The sequence below is a fragment of the Notechis scutatus genome, chromosome 5 (assembly GCF_049901735.1).
Source record: "Notechis scutatus isolate UNSWTSFEM ecotype Mainland chromosome 5, rNotScu1.2, whole genome shotgun sequence".
NCBI lineage: Eukaryota > Metazoa > Chordata > Lepidosauria > Squamata > Elapidae > Notechis > Notechis scutatus.
In genome coordinates this window covers 59,142,370-59,160,936 of record NC_142013.1, presented here as the reverse complement: position 1 = coordinate 59,160,936, position 18,567 = coordinate 59,142,370, and the positions used below count along the sequence as shown (strand labels likewise).

The 18,567-nt window shown below is 37.6% G+C and overlaps 2 protein-coding genes across 10 annotated transcripts in view; both read right to left on the bottom strand.

Moving 5' to 3' along the window:
* Window positions 1–5,613: 5,613 nt before the first annotated feature.
* On the bottom strand, window positions 5,614–14,811 carry C5HXorf38 (chromosome 5 CXorf38 homolog). Its single transcript, XM_087967536.1, is given in 7 exon segments — window positions 5,614–5,865; window positions 9,448–9,606; window positions 12,262–12,351; window positions 12,353–12,397; window positions 13,946–14,008; window positions 14,010–14,240; window positions 14,767–14,811. Coding segments are annotated over 7 exon segments (885 nt in total).
* Window positions 14,812–15,669: 858 nt separating this feature from the next.
* Window positions 15,670–18,567, bottom strand: part of MED14 (mediator complex subunit 14) — a 106,451-nt gene continuing 103,553 nt past the window's right edge. For all 9 annotated transcript variants that reach the window (XR_015749830.1, XR_015749831.1, XM_026674060.2 and 6 more), the window contains 2 exons: window positions 18,340–18,529; window positions 15,670–16,233 (listed from right to left, as the gene is read on the bottom strand). Coding sequence is in view for 7 of the 9 variants with exons in the window: in XM_026674060.2 (XP_026529845.1) it covers window positions 16,160–16,233; window positions 18,340–18,529 (264 nt within the window). In the remaining 2 variants the exon portion in view is untranslated. The remainder of the gene's footprint in view (window positions 16,234–18,339; window positions 18,530–18,567) is intronic.

Below are 18,567 nucleotides of genomic sequence, written 5' to 3'. Positions count from 1 at the left end.
ATTTCTTCCTGATGAATCTGACCACCTTAAAAAAAACAATTTTTTTCACAGTATTTATTGGAAAAATGAGGGAGCTGGTCTGCAGATCTGAAATTAATCTAAAGCTTGAGAAAATAAAAATATTTAATCTTTAACTGATGTATTTAAACAAATTCCAATTGGAAAACTGGCTAGTAATGGATTGATGTAATAGTACTACCATTACATCAGTAACATCATATAGTATTAAAAATAATACTGTAGGCCACTAGCAATAATAGCATGATAGGGTCAAGAATTAGCCACTGGTTTCCCTGTAGTAGTGTCAGTTTATAAATTGTTCAATACTGATATGAATAAAAAGATTTGTTAGAGGGAACTTCTGGTGGCATTCTTGTCGACGGATCAGAGACTGCGATCGTGCGCGGCTTTGATCCATGCTTACCCTGTTGGAAGGGTCCTTAAAGAACCAGATCCATATGACCCACCTTGTAGGGGTGGGGGAAGAGGGGGAGACCACCAGCTGGGTTGCGGGGAGCCGCACCTCCCCTCCCTGGTTTGGTAAACTCTCCTAGAAGACAGGAAGAAGCGGCAGTCTTTAATGTCTGCCCTGAAGACGGGAAGCTGCCGGGACACAAGTTTTGTGCTGGAGAGTGAAAGTGGTGAGCGGTGTGTAACTGGATAAAAGACTTTGAACATTCTTTTTGAAAACCCTGAAAAAGTGGAAAGGAGCCCTCGTTTGGAAGAGTGGTAGCGGCGAACGAGAAATAAGAGGAAAACTTAAAGTAAAGAAAAAAACGGAAATAAAAGAATTATACAGCATTAGAGATTAAATTTGGAACAACATACAGAATTGGACATTAATCAGGCATTAGATAAAATGCTGGACTTACTTGGAACTGATACAATTTAATATTAATACTACGGAAAAGTGATTTAAAATAAAAGAATTCTAAGAAGAAAGTGATATAGAGCACCACCTAAAGGTTAAAGATTTCCTTTCATGTTTCTATGGAAAATTATTGGTTGTATAAACAAGATCCCTGGAAGCTTATAAAAAAGAAGGGATTACAATAAAATATAAAAGAATGCAATACTTTGGGATTGTTGGAGGTTGATTGTGACAAGAAAACAGAAGAAAGAGAAAGTGAGATAAACAGAGACTTTTGACAAGGACTATAACAGAAAAACTTGACCTTTAATAAAATAAAGAATAACTTAATAGACCAAAGAAATGGAAGAAATAAACAAAGAATTTAAGTCGGATCTCCAAACTGTGAGAGAGATGTTTAAAGAAAAAGTGAGACTGGTGGAGATAATGCTGAGTAAAGTAATGGCGTCACAGCTCGCAAAAGAACAAAGGAAGCTCAGAGAGGACGAATTAAAAGAAGAAAATAACAGCCTTGATGAATATGAAGAACAAGGACCATTGTCAGAAGACATAAAAGGACTTAGAACAGAGACAGCAAATAAAAGATAAGACACCCAAGATCAAGGAGGAGGAGGAGGAGGAGAAACAACTCCAAAAAAGAGAACTGGAAAAGGGGGGAGCATGGCTGACAGGCAGAGGGAAATAAAAATAAAACCAGAAGGAAAAAAGAAGAAAGATTGGGGAAATTTAGAAAAGGGAAACCTAGCCAAAATTAAAAGGAATGATAAAGTTATGAGATTTAGAGAGAAGGGTTAGGGATTGTACAAGGGGGATACCACATGGGAATGTATATTGGCATTTAGTTTAAAACTTGATGGAAATTATTTTAGGATTGTATAACTATATATATATATAAAACTATATGAATTATGCTATTATGAACCCTTATATTGGAGTATCAAATAGGAATGGAAATGTATTAAAATATATAGATAAATTTTGGATAAGTGGTAAGGAAGAAAAAATATGATTATTAATGATTATAAGAAAAGTGAAATGTATTAAAATATATAAATTTTGGCTAAGTAGAAAGAAAAAATACGATTATTAATGATTTAAAAAAAAGTGAAGATGAAATGAGATATATTAGGAAGTCATTCTAGCGATTTGGGGGGGGGGGATACCTTAAAATATATATGTTTTAAAATATACAGTTGATTATTTAATGTTAATATGTCTAAAGTTGGGGAATGAATTATTAAATTAGATAGATTGAGGGGATATACCATGTGGATCCTAAATGTATTGGTTTTGTTTTATTTTTGCTTTTTTTAGATTGTTTATTATATAATTGGCTTAGGGAAAATTAAGGATAAGAATGATGTGTAATGTTAAATAAAATAGGTGGTAAGTGAAATGGATAATGATATGAGACGATATTATATAAGATTGGTGGAAATGAAAGTATGATTATGTACAAGTGTTATAATTTGGAAACACGTTGCCCACATAGAGAGATGTGTAAAAATTAAAACACTTTTTGGAAAAAAAAAGATTTGTTAGAGGCGATGTCTATAGGTTCTGAGAATTCATCTAGAACACGGGTGTCAAACTGCCATCATGTGATGTATTGTGACTTTTTTCCCTTCACAGAGCTGGGGTGGGTGTGGCCCATGGGCTGCAGTTTGACACCCCTGATCTAGAGTGACAATGTAAGATTTGAATGAGATTTGAATTAAAAGAAATATATATTTAAGCCACATGTGAAATAAATTATTTCATTACTAATAGAATTGATCAATAAGTTAATATTAACCTTGGATATGATAAAACATCTGCTTTAAACTCTAAGCATAAAATACTATTTAGCTGTATTATTGCAACAACAGAGAAGATCAGTTTGGCATATCTGACACCAAAATATTATCACCTTGGGCTAAATTACTGTATAAAGGAACGTTTGAAAGAACAAAATGTACTCATTCATATTCAAGAATTTAGTTTTACAGTTGAAATTTGAAGAACTTAATCAAATATTGCTCCTCTAAATATTAATCCTATACTGTAATAGAATCTTTTGAAATGTCTGCTTCTGCTTGCGACTTTTAAATAATCATGCATGCATTATGGGGTATTTAATTTTTAAATTTCTGAATCATGTGATCTTTTATAGCATTTCTGTTGGTAGCATAAAGAATTTTTTTTTTATTAACACGCTCTTCTATATTCAGACTCAGGCAATCTTAAAGTAAAGGTATGCCATTTATTTTCTGCATAATTATCCAATACTGAAATAGTTTTTCTCAATCTTTTGGGAAAAAATACTACTTAGTTCAAGAGGGTTTGTTCCTATATAATTATGGAGAAAACTACAGCCCTTTACCTGCTAGATACTACTTTTAGTTTCAATCGATCATTTGGAAAACAAAGAGAAATATATGCAATTACTGAGCCTATTGTTAAACTGCAATGGACCCTTGGTTTCTTTGGGTTCCGAATATTTCAATCGCTAAATAAAAAAAGCCATGTTCTCTATACAAACAGACTGTAGTCCTTTATGTGCTGGAAAGCAGCCCATTTAAACTTTGAGGCCTCCAAGATGTAATACTAGGAGAGTAATATATCTTTCATTTGTTCCATAATGCAAACTATAAAATGTATCCAAAATGAAAGTTTTTTTGAAATGTCTAGAACTTTTCCCCTTTATAATCAAATAATAAAGTATTCCATGTTGCTATAGTTCGACCAAAAACAGAAAAAAATGGCTATTATGGTTCTCCAAGATTTATTTATTTAGTCAAGCATGCATTTGATAATATATAACTATAAACATTATTATTAATCCATGAAATAGATACAAATAAAAGGGAACATTAAGACAGGGATGGTTAGGTACGTTGGTGCGCTTATACACGCCCTTACAGACCTCTTAGGAATGGGGTGAGGTCAACAGTAGACAGTCAGGTTAAAGTGTTTGGGGTTAGTGGAAGAATCCAAACACTTCAAGATGGATGCTAAGCAGTGTGGGAGATTTGTTCCTCCTACTGATGAATAGCTGATTTTGCTGTCAAAGCGGGTTCTTTGGTAGCCAGCTTCCTAGATTGAATGGGAGCAGCTAGGATTGACCCAAGACAATTTTCAGATGACTGGACACTCCTAGGAAGAGGAATCCTGGAGGTTGCAATTCTTGACAGGAGCGGTGGGAGTCTAGTCTCCATCTTTCAACTGTGGTTTTTTTAAGGATGCCTTGCCTTTTAACTGCAAGTTTTAAAGTTTTTTTTTCTCTTATTTAGATTCCTAATTTTGAAAGTTAACTGATTGGTTGAAGGCTGATTTGCTATAAACCCAGGGGTGTCAAACCCGATCGCATCACTTGCCAGTATCGTGATGTATCAAGAATGTTTTTTGCCTTTGTGGAGCTGGGGTAGGTGTGGCCTGTGTGGGACGTATCTGGCCCACAGGCTGCCAGTTTGACAGGCTTGCTCTTTTATTTTAAGGTCAACTTTTGTTTCTTTACTGTTTTTTCCCCCTTTTTGCTGTGAACTATTTTCACTTTCCATATTGCAGCCCAGGGCATTATATATAACCAGATAACAACTGATAAGAAATTTTGTATTTTAGTTTATAGAGAGACTGTCTCAACCATGGATGTGGTGGAGATATTTGCAACAGAGGTTTAGGATTTTGGAAGATGTGGTAACGTTGAGAAAGGCCCCGATAAAAATTTTAAAGGAAAGTTTTATTAAAGAAGATATTTGATCCTGGATGGATCAGAGATCATGACTATGGTAATTTGATAACAGATAAGCTGTTGTAGACTTTCTATGAGCTAAATACAATAACAGATTGTTAACAAAGGGCTTTGAAGTTTAACTTTGCTAGTGACTTAGCTGTTAACTAGTTTTGTTTTCTCATATAGTATATAGAGGACAGACCAAGTTGATTGTAAATAGATGTAGACGTTTATAAATTGTTGGCCTGCTTTGCAAGGGGGAGAAACCAACATTGTTGCATTATATTTATCAGTAATCAACTGGGGCAATAATATATGTATACGTGTTTCTGTTTTTTGTCCTTTTTAATGCAAATTTTGCAAAGGTGTTAGGCAGTTGTGCAAAAATGCTGTAAATTAAGAATGCTTTCAGAAATAGAAGTCTTAATAGGTTATTTTTATCAATTAACAAAATTGATACTTATCCATCATGCCATACCATCAGGGAATTTTAATTATTCTGCAGCAGGACAACAGCCCTAAACATACAATCAATCAGAACTATCTTCAGTGTAAAGAATTTCTGTATGATGGATTCTATTGATTAATCCAAGAACAATCAGTGTTCAGGAAAATACTACTTTTCACTCCTTAAAGTAGATTGCTGAATGACAGCAGCAGCTCGAGAAGACAAGCTGAGGCATAAAAAACTGTTAAGAAGAAGAAGTTGGATATGGCGGCTAAAATAAGTTCAGTAATTAGTGAATTAAGAAGAAATTGAAGGAAACACAAATTAGAAACAATGCTTGAGGGAAATGGCATAAAGGAAATTATCTAGAAGAGACTTCTGACAAAATTTTATTAATGAAGAGCTATATACAGGAAGAAATGTTGAAAAGTTTGCCAAGACAAAATGGTTCAAAGAAGTAGGATATAACCAGGTTTTGGCACTTTATTAGATCATGATTTTTAATTGTGATTTGTAAGTAAGCCCATAGTTTACAAGTTATGGTTGCAGATATGCTAATCCCAAATTACATTGTGAATAATACTATATGGGACTTCTGGCTATGCTTCTGGTGGCGTCGGAGGTGAGGACCGCAGGCTCTGCGGCCCCACTCAGCTCTCCCTGTCGGAGGGCTCCAAAAGAAGTCATAGCCACCTTGTAGGGGTGATGAAGTAAAGAGGGCACCTTGCAGGTTGAGGAAAGCCACATCTCCCTGGTTTGGAAAATCCCCCTCATTTGAAGACAAGGAGCAGTGGCAGTCAAGAGGCTGCCATGAAGCTGGGGCAGCCGAAGCACCTAAGAAAATGCAGGAGCAAAGAGAATGAACAATGATTGCTTCTGGGCAAGATGATTCTTTTTCTACTTAAAAATTAACCCCGAGGAAAATAAAAAAATCCGTTATAAGAGAGTCTAAAAAGATAATTGCTTAAGCTGCGAAAATAATTGCTTCTGAGATCTATTTTGAAAAGTAAGTTGAGAGCACCATCTACTGATGAAAGGTAGAATGACTCCTAGACTCCTGGAAATTTCAGAGGAGGAAAGGAATATTTGATATCCAGTGGAGGCCTGTGACCTTTAACTGTTTATTGTCTTGCACTTATCAGAGGTGGAAATAGGAAAGACATTTTATAAAAGAAACTCTGGGAAACCAGAGTAAAAGACCAAAATTACAGAGCAGATTCAAGGCCTCCTGGCCTTCCTTGCCTGCCCCCCCCCACACACCCCTCCCCTCCTGAAGGTTCCCCGCTGAGAAAACGTGTCTCAAAAATCCTCAGGCAGACCAATTCCACACTGGCTCCCTCTCTCTGCAAAGCGAGAGAGCCCAGAATGGGGCTTCAGAGAACTTCGGAATAAGGAATGCCCAGAAAAGTGGAAGGACCAATGAAAATTCTCCCTTTTGCAGCAGCATCGGTCTCCAGGCATAGTGTCCGTTGACTTCACCCAGTGCAGGAGAGAGTTCCGCGCACAAAATCCCAAGTTCAAGCCAAGATTCCCCCCTCCCACTTTCTCCACTTCTCTCTCTTCCCAGAACTCTCCCTCCTTCCGGTGAAGTCACAAAGGACTCTGCCCAGAGACCGATGATGCTCAAGCCAGGAGAATTCCCATTGGTGCTGCCACTGTTTCTGCCCCTTCCCACCTCCAAAGTCTGAGATAAATGCTTCCTCCCCCCAGTGCAGAAACACAGATTCCTTCTCTGGGGCTGGAAGCATCTGGCCAGGACACACATTTCATTTCACAGAGGAAGATTCTGCTGAAGGAACAGTTGCACTGGATGACAAGGGGGGAGGGGAAGCCCCACAGCCAGCAAGGACTTGGGGGGGGTCACAGACTCCCCCCAATCCGAAGGGAAGCTAAATCAGGAAGAGGCAAAGAGGATCTTCAGGGATCCCTCCTAGCCCTCCTCCTTCCTTCCGGAGGGAATCCTCCACTCTCGGAAAAGGCGTAGCTTTGCTTCATGGGAGAAAAACACAATTTCCTTCCTTGAAACATGTGTCTCTCTTGCTCAGAACATCTGTGTGAACCGGCTCCTTCCAATTCTCTGCCCCTCAACCCCAAATGTGAAGGAACCATCCCTATTTCTGTGGGTGAGGAAGAAATTTTGCCAGTATAAAAGTGCAGGTGGAGAGTGGAATTGTGATGGGCTTTTTTCCACCAGGAATTTGCCTATTTCGGTTGTGGAACAAGAAGCTCTTCTAAAACAAAAGGCTCCTTTTTATTAATTTTTATTAAGATTATCATGGCATAAAATAAAAAATAAAGGTAATAAAGAAATAGGAAGGGGAAAGAAAGGAGAAAGAGAAGGGGGAAATAAAGGGGGAAAGAAAAAAGGAATGGAGTGGAATGGAATGGAATGGTATGGCTCAAAAGTCAAAAGTCCACTTCCGGTTTGAGCTTCTTCGGCGTCAGACCGAAACCTCATCTCTCCGAGGCTTCGATCCGTGCTTGCCGCTGGAGTGTCCTGAGCCGGCTGGTTTTGGGGCTAAGCCACCCCGTAGAGGTGGTGAAGAGAGGGGAGACTGCCTGCAGGGTTGAGGAGAGCCGCATCTCTCCTCCCCAGCTGGCCATTACTCCCTTTCCCGAAGGCTTTTAGTTATTTTTGTATTCTGTAAAACTGAGGATAAGCATTGAAGAAAGAAGAGCAAGAAGGGCATGTGTATCTGTAGTGTATCCAAACAATGAATTTATTCAGTGAGGCAATGACTAATTTTGTTAGACTGGTTTTACTAATTATTTAGAATTTTGTGTTATTAGCCTTTTGTACTAAACCAATTTGATGTGGTTTTCTATGTCTCTTTCCCCTATATATTCCATTTTATAGAGAGCTTTGGCTTCAATGATTTAATAAGAGAACTTTTCATTAAAACATCCCCATGTGAAAGACTGCAGTTGCACAGCTGCCTTTCAGGATTGGATCAAAATTGCATTTCCGGATTTTGAGTAGAAGAATCCAACCTACCTTCCTTTTTATTTTATAGAACTGAACTGAAAATTGTGGGATTGTTTGGCACTGGAATTATCATAACATTTCCTTTTCCCTAATGAAGATGGTCTGACTGAACAATGGATGAAAAAATGTCAGGCCCAAAGAACCAAGAATGATATGTGGAGTTACTCCTGAGTAGTTCCTTTGTTATTCACTTACAAACCAACATCTTACTAGACTAAAGCGATTATCTGCAATAACTATAAATAGACTATATCTAAGGAGAGTTGCTCTCTTCCTACCCACCAGACATTCCAAGCTCCACTGTCTCTTTGCTCTTTGGGAAAGAACTCCTGCCTCCTGCAACTCCAGCAGTGGTGGTCTTCCGGTTTCCAGCGCTCCTCTGCACGCAAAGACCAGTTGGCTGGCACGCATGTGTGCGCCCATGGGTGGGATTCAAATTTTTTAACAATCGGTTCTGTGGGCGTGGCTAAATTGGTGGACATGGCTTGGTGGTCATGTTATTGGCTGGGCGTGGCCAACTCAACATCACTCACATCAAGGCACGCATCTCCTCACCTGGCCTCTCATGACTGTGGGGATGCTGCAACAGTCATAAGTGTGAAAAACAGTCATATGTCACTTTTTTCAGTGCCATTGTAATTTTGAATGGTCACTCCACACAAGCAAAGTACCAGCAAAGGAAGGGAAAAAAAACTCCAGAGAAGGTCCGGAGACAGGAAGTCTAGTCCTGCCAAGAATGTAATAAGGGTTAACGGAGAGGCAGTTTCTGTAAGCAACACCAGAATGTTTCCTTCCTGCCTTCCTTACAGGATTAGGACAGTAATTTCTCCTAACAACCTGTTCTCCAAATTGCTTAGAATGTTAACAACCGGTTCTAGCGAATAGGTGCGAACTGGTAGAATCCCACCCCTGTGTGCGCCGGAACCCAGAAGAGCAACGGGCAATGGCTGGCATGCCTGGAGAGATGGCTCTGTGTGCTACTTCCGGTACGCATGCCATAGGTTCACCATCATGTGACTAGGGCTTTTCCAGCTGTGCTCCACAGAATAGATTCTACAAGAACTTTAAGGGGTTCCATGATTGACTATTCATTAAATTTATATGCCATTGATCTCGCCATCAGGCAACTCTAGGCAACCGAGAAACAGACAAACCAATTCAACGCAGCCAGGGCATCCAAAGTGTTTTTTCTAAGAAACACTGGAAAAGATAACTCTTGTTTCACACAAAAATAGCCAGAGCTGCTATTTTGAGGATCAGAGGTTCTAGGAATTTGTTAACTAACAGGTTTTATGTCCTGAAAAAAGGTTGCCATAAAAACTGTTTTAGACCATAAAATACAAGTGTCATTTTGTCCAATATTTATTAGAGTGCCAAACTAAGGAATAAATATTAATAATTGCAGCCATGTAAAATGTTAGAATATCTACAACTATTATCTTTTTTATCCTATGACAAGCTGTCTGAGCCTCGGGAACCTGGTAGAATTCAGTCAGCAAATTTTGGACATGATTTCCAAATTCTTTCCTCCGGGAAAAAGAGACTTTCATATTTGCAGAATGCATTAGCTCATTGCAGCATTTTATCACCTAAAGGTATAAATATATAGCAAAATCATGTTGTAAATCTGCTATGGGCAATGGCAAGTGAGATCCAGTTCTTAAATTACAGCTCCAAGTTACACAAATTTTATGCCAGAACAACATAATGCTGTCAATATTACCAGCTAATTCCATGTGGAAAATATATTCAAAAGTCCATGAAGGAAGATACTATTTTTAGTGATCCTTCTCACACAAAAAATCAATCTTACATTTATTATACTATGTGGTATTTGACATCTATACGCATATACAAACTACTGAAAAGAAATGTTACATCTTTTCACAAAATATGAATAATTTAGAAAAAAGTTCAATTAAAGTATAATTATAAAAAAAGAAGTAAAAACTTTCTAGATTGCATCCATAATCTTTGCCCAAGGAAATATGCATAGCACTCCACAGGAAACATTCCCAACTCAAAGCATGCAAATGAAAATCCTACAGCAAATCAGATTTAAACCTATACCTAGCAAATCAAATTATCTGATTGAAAGTAAAGTGTTCATGTTGCGGTCCCTTACTTTTCATTCCATACCATAGTATTACAAAAGAAAAAGATTGGGTTTTTTTTATTTCAAAAGGTTCAGTTCAAGATTTGATTATATTGTTTATTTTATTTATTTATATCTAAACATTAGGACGAGGAAGAAACACTGCCACTTCTCACTTAGTGGCTACCTCAGTTAGCAATTTTCTGATCAATGTGCACATTTAGGATTAAGTTTCCTACCATTGACAATCGATGTGAAACTGATTAAGGTCTTGTCAGTTTCAGGCAACAATGCCATCAGGGGAGGGTTCTAATCAACTAATTAACATCGCAACTTTAACCACAGTGTAGGTTCTCCTGAAAGACAACCTGAAATGTCCATGTGGGTTAAAGCAGGGATAAGAACTCACAACATTGATCTAATTGTCAGCCCCGGATCCATCTTGATTCAGATTTGGGGCTGTCACAAGAGGGGATGGGTAACTGTGGGAACGAGAGAGTAGTGAGAAGGGAGGATAGCCACAACATTCTGTCACCAGAGCTCAAGGTCGAGTCGCTGGAGTTTGGAGGGGAGTGACTGGACTTGGCAGGAATTCAGAATTGAGGTAGATTGGAGAGTGTGACTTGAGGATCATCAATAAGAGAGGCTGGGTGTGAGTTTTAGTGTAGCAGGGGAAAATGTGTGAATTCAGATTCAGGTTTTCCCCAGATGTGCCAATATGACTTCTCTAATAAATTCTTACTTGGATGGATTAATTGTTTGGGAAGAGGGGGGGGGTTATTTTTAATTAGGTGAAAACAGCAGGAACATTTAGAGTTGGTTTTCACCAGCTGTTGCCAATATATGTCCAATATAATTAATATTTGAGGAATCTGCTTGCCTCGTAGTCCTGTTTGCTATAGGTGTATTACATTTGTAAGGAATAAGAGAGAGATCAAAACTAAAATGTAGCAGTGTTAGAAATAGTCCTTTGTTCTAGGACTGCTAGCAAAGAGGCCAGGCTGAGGGGACATTCCGTTATGCCAAGAAGCTAAGAAAAAGCCACATAGGCAAACTATGTTTATGGGGAGGTGTTGATGGAAATGTAATATGAGAAAATAAAAAAAAGAACAAAGAAGGAGATACTGTTGTCTCCAAAAGCGACTCTGATTAGCTGTGACCGGCCAATGGATCCGATGTAGGAGGGGCAGGGAGGCGTTGGGATAGAAATGAATAAATTGTAATGCTTTGAAATCTAAGGTGTTGGCTTGGCTCAAACTTCATATTGAGGTCAGCTGAGATACCACTGCTCTTTGCAAATAGCTTTTTCTTTTATGCTTTGATTTAAGCTTAAAGTAAAAACTCTGTTTTCACTGATCCAAGTTTTTGTTGGCTTAAGTAATTTCCAACACTTGGAACCCTCTCAATTTTATAACTGAGCTTTATATCAGATAATAAGATTAATCAAATGAATGCAGGTAGCAATAACAGGTTGTAATCTTAGGTTTCTTGTTCACAAGAAAAGTGGATTTGCCTCAATTTATTTTTGCAGCTGTCATTTTCCTATTTACAATCTTACTGACAGTCTTTGTGGGTCTTTCATATTGCTGAGAATTATAGGAGGTTGAAATCCAACATAATTATATTCCAAAGGTCAGTAGGCAGAGCAGGCTAACATATTTGGGCTTTATCTTTCTCTCTCTGCACTTAAACACACAGGGTATCAGTGTAGCAATATCCAGGAAGATTGGAGACTTTCTGGTGTATTTATAATATTAAATTGTGCAACCCTCTGGATTCACTTCAAAGGAGCACTTCAAAACAAATGGACTGTTCTAATGAGGGGCACATAGATGTTACAATGCACTCCTACACATTTTGAAATACCTTCTGAACTAAATCTGGAGCACTACATCAACCTATCTTTACTACAAATTGTACTGTATGACACCCAGGTGCTGTTACATCTTCTAATAGAAAGAAGCTCCAAAGCACGATGTGGCAATGCACATACTATCCATAGCTAAGAATGTAATTGTATAACAATCTTACATCAATGCCCGTGTATTTTAATCTCTCCTTGGGAGTATCAGAAAAGAATCACACACACACACACCAATTGCTCCATTTTTGAAATTTATATTATGTGGTGATAACTATCTTGTATTACCTTTGCCAGCTCCCATGAATTAGAAAGCCAGAGCCAAGATCTGCAGTTCCCCCAATAAAACTCCCCCATTTTATTTGTGTGATGGTTCAAAAATCTCATTTTTCCATTCTTTACATAAGAAGCAGATAGGTTGAAACTGCAAAGCAAAATAAACACCAATATAAACAACTATCCAATCTCAGATGCTTACAATCCTTTACCCAAGGAAATCACCAAGACTATTTTAGATTTTTTTTTCAATTGAAAGGACAAAAAATATTTCCAAAAGAAAAAGAAAGGCAAAGGTGCTGAGGCAACAAACATCTGTAATTTTAATGGGCTACTCGTACGTGTTCCACACTGGCATCCAATAGGGTCCTCTATATATTTCTGTGGAAAATGTCTCTAAAACTTTATGACAAACTACCAGTTGAAAATTGTTTTGTTTTACCAAAAATGAGTTGGTTTTAAAAATTGCCATTAAATGTCTTTCAATCTTTCAATCTTAACTCAGTGCATCCAGTCTTATATCTTAAAATGTCCATCGATTCATCACACTGTGATAAAAATCTTCAGCAAATCATGTTTAATCTCTGCATACTTCAATGCACTTGCAAACTCACCTTTGAATGCAAATCATAACCTGCATTTGGATGTATAAAAAAACTTGTGTGATTCTGCTGAATAAAGAAGAGTAGATGTGAAGGCTTTCACATTGATGATAGTTAAGAACACTTTGAAAAACTGCCATGGAATATAAATTGGCATATAACAACTTAATCTTTTCAATGGTCCTTAAAAAAAACAATAGCTAAAAGAATAGTAAGTATTCTTACCATTACTGTTGTGTATGTTTTGTTGTGTCAATTCTGACCTAAAAATATGATTACATAATTTTTCTAGATATTTTCACATAAGAGATATTCATGTCTTTATTATGTCTTTTGCACTAATTTTGGAATTGCTGAAATAGAATTTGCTAAGCTAAATATTTATTATGAGGGCTAGGAATTAAAATGAGTTTCAGTTTTGTAACTTGGAAATCATGTCCAGAAACTAGTGGCCAGTTAGAGAACCTGCCCTCCATTCTAATTAATTATGGAGAATCTACCACATGCTATGTAAAAGGAAAGGGCAAATGGTGAATATTTAGCGGGAGGAAGCTTTTTACTCCCTTCACAAGAGGCGGCACTGGTTGGTGGGCCAAATTCTTTGTTCCACCCAGACTTCCTCTGGCAAGCCTACCCCATCTTCCCATGTGTTTATGTGGGCGGCGCCATGAGAAGGCGGTTAAGAATGAAGCAGAGCAGAGGAGGAGTGGCGAGAGGCGCAAAATCCCCCTCTCTCGGGGAGAAGAGTATATTCCTAACAATGAAAAAAGGATGAAGAAGAAAGCCGCCGAATAAAAGGCAGAATTGGAATTAAAATGGCTAATGCAGCCTTCCCTCAAGACCCCTCAAGCTCCTGGAGGTTGCTGGACAGGATTTGCATCTTTCCCAGCAGCAGATGGAGGAAAGATGCAAGTTTGCGATGGTGGCAAACAAAGGCGCAAGTATTCTTCAGGAATGAATTAGCGAACGGGTGTCGATTGTTTCCGAAAGAGTCTACGTCCCAGAAGGATCCAACCCAGGCAAATTCAGTGCAAACTGGGGACAATCTATTCTGCAGAGGCCACGGAGCGCGATGTCCCACCCGCTCCTGCGACAGCCAGAGCTCTGGGTCCGGGGTGGGAAGCCTCACCTGCTTGCCCACCACATCGAAAACCTGAAGGACTTTAAGTGAGCTGAGTCGCTGGCGATAATCTGGCGGTGGAAGGTGTGAATTTGCTCATTGGCGAAGCGCTGCAGAGCAACTTTCAACAGGAGGCGGATGTGTCCGGCCTTCAACTAGTTTTTATATTCGGCGCAGTTGAATTGCGGAGCCAGTTCCACCAGAACCAGCCTGTATTCGCGTCGCCAGGGAATAGCCAGACTTAAGCTGTGAAAAAGCGGGGCGGATTTCTGTCCTCATTTCATGAAAAAGGCCGGAAGCCTTCGGCAATCTTTTAACAATCCGCATTCAGATTCCCTTGTCCTCCTCGAATAGTTACTTCATAGTGTTCCTCAAGAAAATAGCCAGTACTCGATTCTCAAAGATTTAGCAGTCATCTCTCCGCAATCCAATCTTTCTTTCGCATGAGACCCAATAGGGGAACTGCATTCTACCTTTACGTTTTCAGGATAATTCCCTGTCCAAGTAATTATCTGGAAAATAGTACCCTACACAGAACAGAACACCAAAGTTACTGAAGCACAGCCTTCCCTAATTCGATGTCCTCCTTGGATGTTTGATTTCTCTAACCCTCCAGGCATGTTTCCATTCTGAATGTATGTGGCTTTCATTTACTCTCTATGTAAAAAGCTGGCTTTTCTTTTTGCATTCTGCACCAGCACTTACTCAGGCTGATGTAGAGATCTTGTCCACTTCCATCTTTTTAGGAAATTACAGTACTGTTTTAATTTAGTTCTTGAGTTCAACTAGCGTTACCTGGCGTCTAGCAACAGAAGGGTATGTTCTCTTTTTAGTCCTCATGTCCTATATTCAGCAGGCAGCTTTAAAAATAAATATTGTCCAGTGTGTTGAGTATTTTAACAGGTATATTTTTTGTAAGCAGCTTTTCTTGGTGAGGCATGCTTCCCTAGTAAGCAGAAACTGAAAGTTACCAAACTCAGCGCTGACTTTTATTGCTTGATTAGTAGTACCCTGTTGCCAGCTAAATCAGTTACTGTGGAAAGCTTTTGCATCCAACTGGCTCTCGCCTATCTCGCCTATTCCTGCAATTCAAAAACCAGGCTTTATGATGCTGGAAAATATTCATATACATGTAGACCTAAATACATTTTGTTTTTGCAGTTTTTCACCATAATTTTTGTAACAGATGGCAAGAAAGAGTGTGCCTTCTTCTCCCATTTGTCCATCTTTCCATTGTTCCTGTGTTTGTGTAGATATCTGGTAAACCTAAATTCAATACACATGCAGATTTTCATGCCATTAAGATGTCCAACAGTTGGACACAATAAATGAACTGACAAAATACAGCTGCAATATGGAACAATCACTTTAAGATGCTATTTCAAACAGGTTTCTTATTATTCCCCTTGGATGAATGACCCATACACAGTATATTTTTAGTTTTCATTTAGCAATACTGAATATGATTTTCACCTTTTCCCTCATATCCAATAAAAAAAAATTGCTCTATTTAAAAAGGATCTGTTTAAAATTCATCTATCATTTACTGCATAAATTTAAAAAGCTGGACAGAAGGTGCACTGGGTACTAGAACTCAAGATAGCTGACAGCAAGGTACTGTCTGAGACCAATAAAGTTGAGGAAAAGAACAGCCATCCAGATTTTTTTCCCTATATAAATGCATTTTAAAAATAACCCTTTATTTTTTAAAAAATCTAGTTTATTAAATATTGCTTTTTTGGACAAGTTTATAACAAGTCCATTTTAACATTTCAAAGCAGTAATATTAAAATACAGTTTCAATATAAAGTTTTTCATAGTTTTACAGTATTCAAAAAATGACAGCTCTGCTTTAAAAAAAGACTATTACACCAAGACATCAGAAAAAAACATTTAAATAAACAATTTGGCATTTTCATAATCTTTGAAGTATAAAACAGAATATTAACTCTTTACTTGTAAGTGGATACATACATTTATTATGAGTCTGAAATGTCTTAAAACATTTTAAGAGTGCTGTACCAAGGAAAAAAAACTGATGAAAGTGCATCCCTGAAAGTAGGCCAATCCATTGTATCAGCTCTTTTAAAATTGTGACATGTGAAAATGTCTCTTCCATTCTAAGTAACCAAAGGCTTTATTTCAGAGTTTTTCCATTTCATCTCATTTTTACCCTTTGTATAAAAGCCTATGGGCGCCCACCAGGGGGCAATGTAAGGTTAGCCATTAAATCACGAACAGCTGCAAAGATTGTACACTCACCTAGAACAAGGGAAAGAAAAAGAAGTTAGAGAAGAGACATTATGGCAGTGGTAAATACAAAATACAAACAACTGTAACAATAACAAATATACAATTTATGCACCATAAACAGAATTCTAATGGTCTATACTACTGCTTTGTTCTAACTTACTAGAAAGTGTCCAATCGGTATAGAAAACATAAGGTATGTCTTTTAAATACCAATAATACACAATATGAACAAATATCATCCTAACCAAGCTAATGAGATTTTCCATGAGCAGGAAAGATCGTGCATTTAAAAGAGCCAAAAACCAAATTCTGTTTGGCTTAAATATTTTTCTCAGTCTCCCAGGTATATCCTGTGCTCCTTAAAGGAAATGTGAACACTAAACGATATTGCTAAAGAATGACCAATTCATACTAATAATACTGAATAGTACTTTTGATATTAGAAAGTGTGAAACAATTTGACAGCTACTGCTGGCATTGCTGTTAATAGTTACATTAACTATTAAACTCTAATATTTTCAATCTTCAAATGAAAAAGTTATTAAATCAGAATAAGAAGTCAGTAGTATTTGGAATTAATTATATCAACACCATACAAACCATTAAAAAAACTCTAGGAGAATCCCAACACTTTTCTTGACAAGAGTCTCAAAGACGAAAGAAATCCACAATTTCAAAAGTGATAACTCAAAGCAGAATGCTTTTTTTATTTTTAACCAGGCAAAAAATCCACAAACTGTATGTCCACAGCTTTTGAAAGTGATGCTGTGTTTACCCTTTAAGCAATACAATACATGAAGCCTTTATAACATAGGAAGGTTTCTAGCAGAGAGTATGTATGTTACTTAAATGTACACTGGACTTCAACTTACTATTTCAAAATGATAAAGCAATGAAAAGTAGCCATGGAGTTGTCTCAAAGCTTCCATTTAGAAGGCATTAATTTTTTTCCAGTTTTGGATAAGCCCTAAATGTAGTGTCAGGGGACCAATGCCCCACTAATTGTTCAATTACAAACTATAACCACATTTCCCTTCCCAAAAGCATCATTGCTTAAGTAACTCACAGTTAAGCTGCTCTCTGAAGCATGCATGAATGTTGGATAATTCACCTTGAACCATATACCTTGATGGAAATATATGGCTAACTGTCCCAAAGTCATTTACCTCCATGACGATCAGAGGTTCAGATGGAGTATTACCAAAAATAAAGGCAAGCATTTGAAGAGGCACCATTCATAACACCTCAATCCTATAAACTGCTTGCATATAGTCGTGGTGTATATAATGTAATTTTAGAATCAGTGCTCATTAGTATGATAATACTACCCTATAAAACCAATATAATTATTTGTAATTTCAAACCAAGCCCAAAAGCAGTTAACAAGAAAAGAAGAAATCATCTGAGAGATTATTGTCTTGGGCAGAAACTGCAAACCCAAAAATAAAACTGTTGAAAAAAGTGCATTTCAAAAGTTTCTAACACTTTTATTAAGGGAAAAAGATAAATGGAATACAAAAGCATCTCACAGAAACAAAGAAGGCAGCACAGAAGAGGAAATACAATCAAGGCAAGATGTTAGTTATGAAATACAGAAAATAAAGCTAGTACTATAATATGGTGTTTTATAAATAATTTATAAATCGGTCCATCTTGCTAGCTCCCCAACTTTCCTTGAAAGAGTACGAATGAGAACAAGTTAGGCAACCAGCCTCATAACAAATAAATTCCAATAAATGGGAAGATATATTCCTATAGTGCAGGATGACTAACAAGTGCCATTTTTTACATAAGTACATATAGAAAGTCACATGATAATGCCTAAAATAGTGTAACTATGACCACAGTAGTATAAGTCAAATCATCAAGTGCATTACACTCCCTTGGTCAATAATATAAAGTCCATGTCATGTCAATAATACAACCCTTCTGACACCACAGAGTAGTATATTCAGACAGTTTATCATGTACATGCATTAATTAAAACCAGGCTTTAATAAAACCAATGAAGGCAAAGCAAGATTTCATGATAAAGTGCAATATTTAAAGTGTGATTGTTGAGACTCTAGCAACTCAAGCATGCAGATGATTTGACCTACTGCACGTGTACAGTACCTGGCCGTGGTGAATTCAGTTCTGCAAACCTCTTTAGAATATTGCTAACCATCATGGGAGCAGCAACTGAAGAGTTCTGCTGCCGGGGAATGTCTGCCTGCTGTGTGGTCCCCGAAGCCATATCATAAATGATTGGAACGATTATGCTCATGGCTTCTTGTGGGACTGCAGATTTTTGTGTTAGCTGAAGCTGCCAAACAGAATAATATATACAATGATTACCATAGT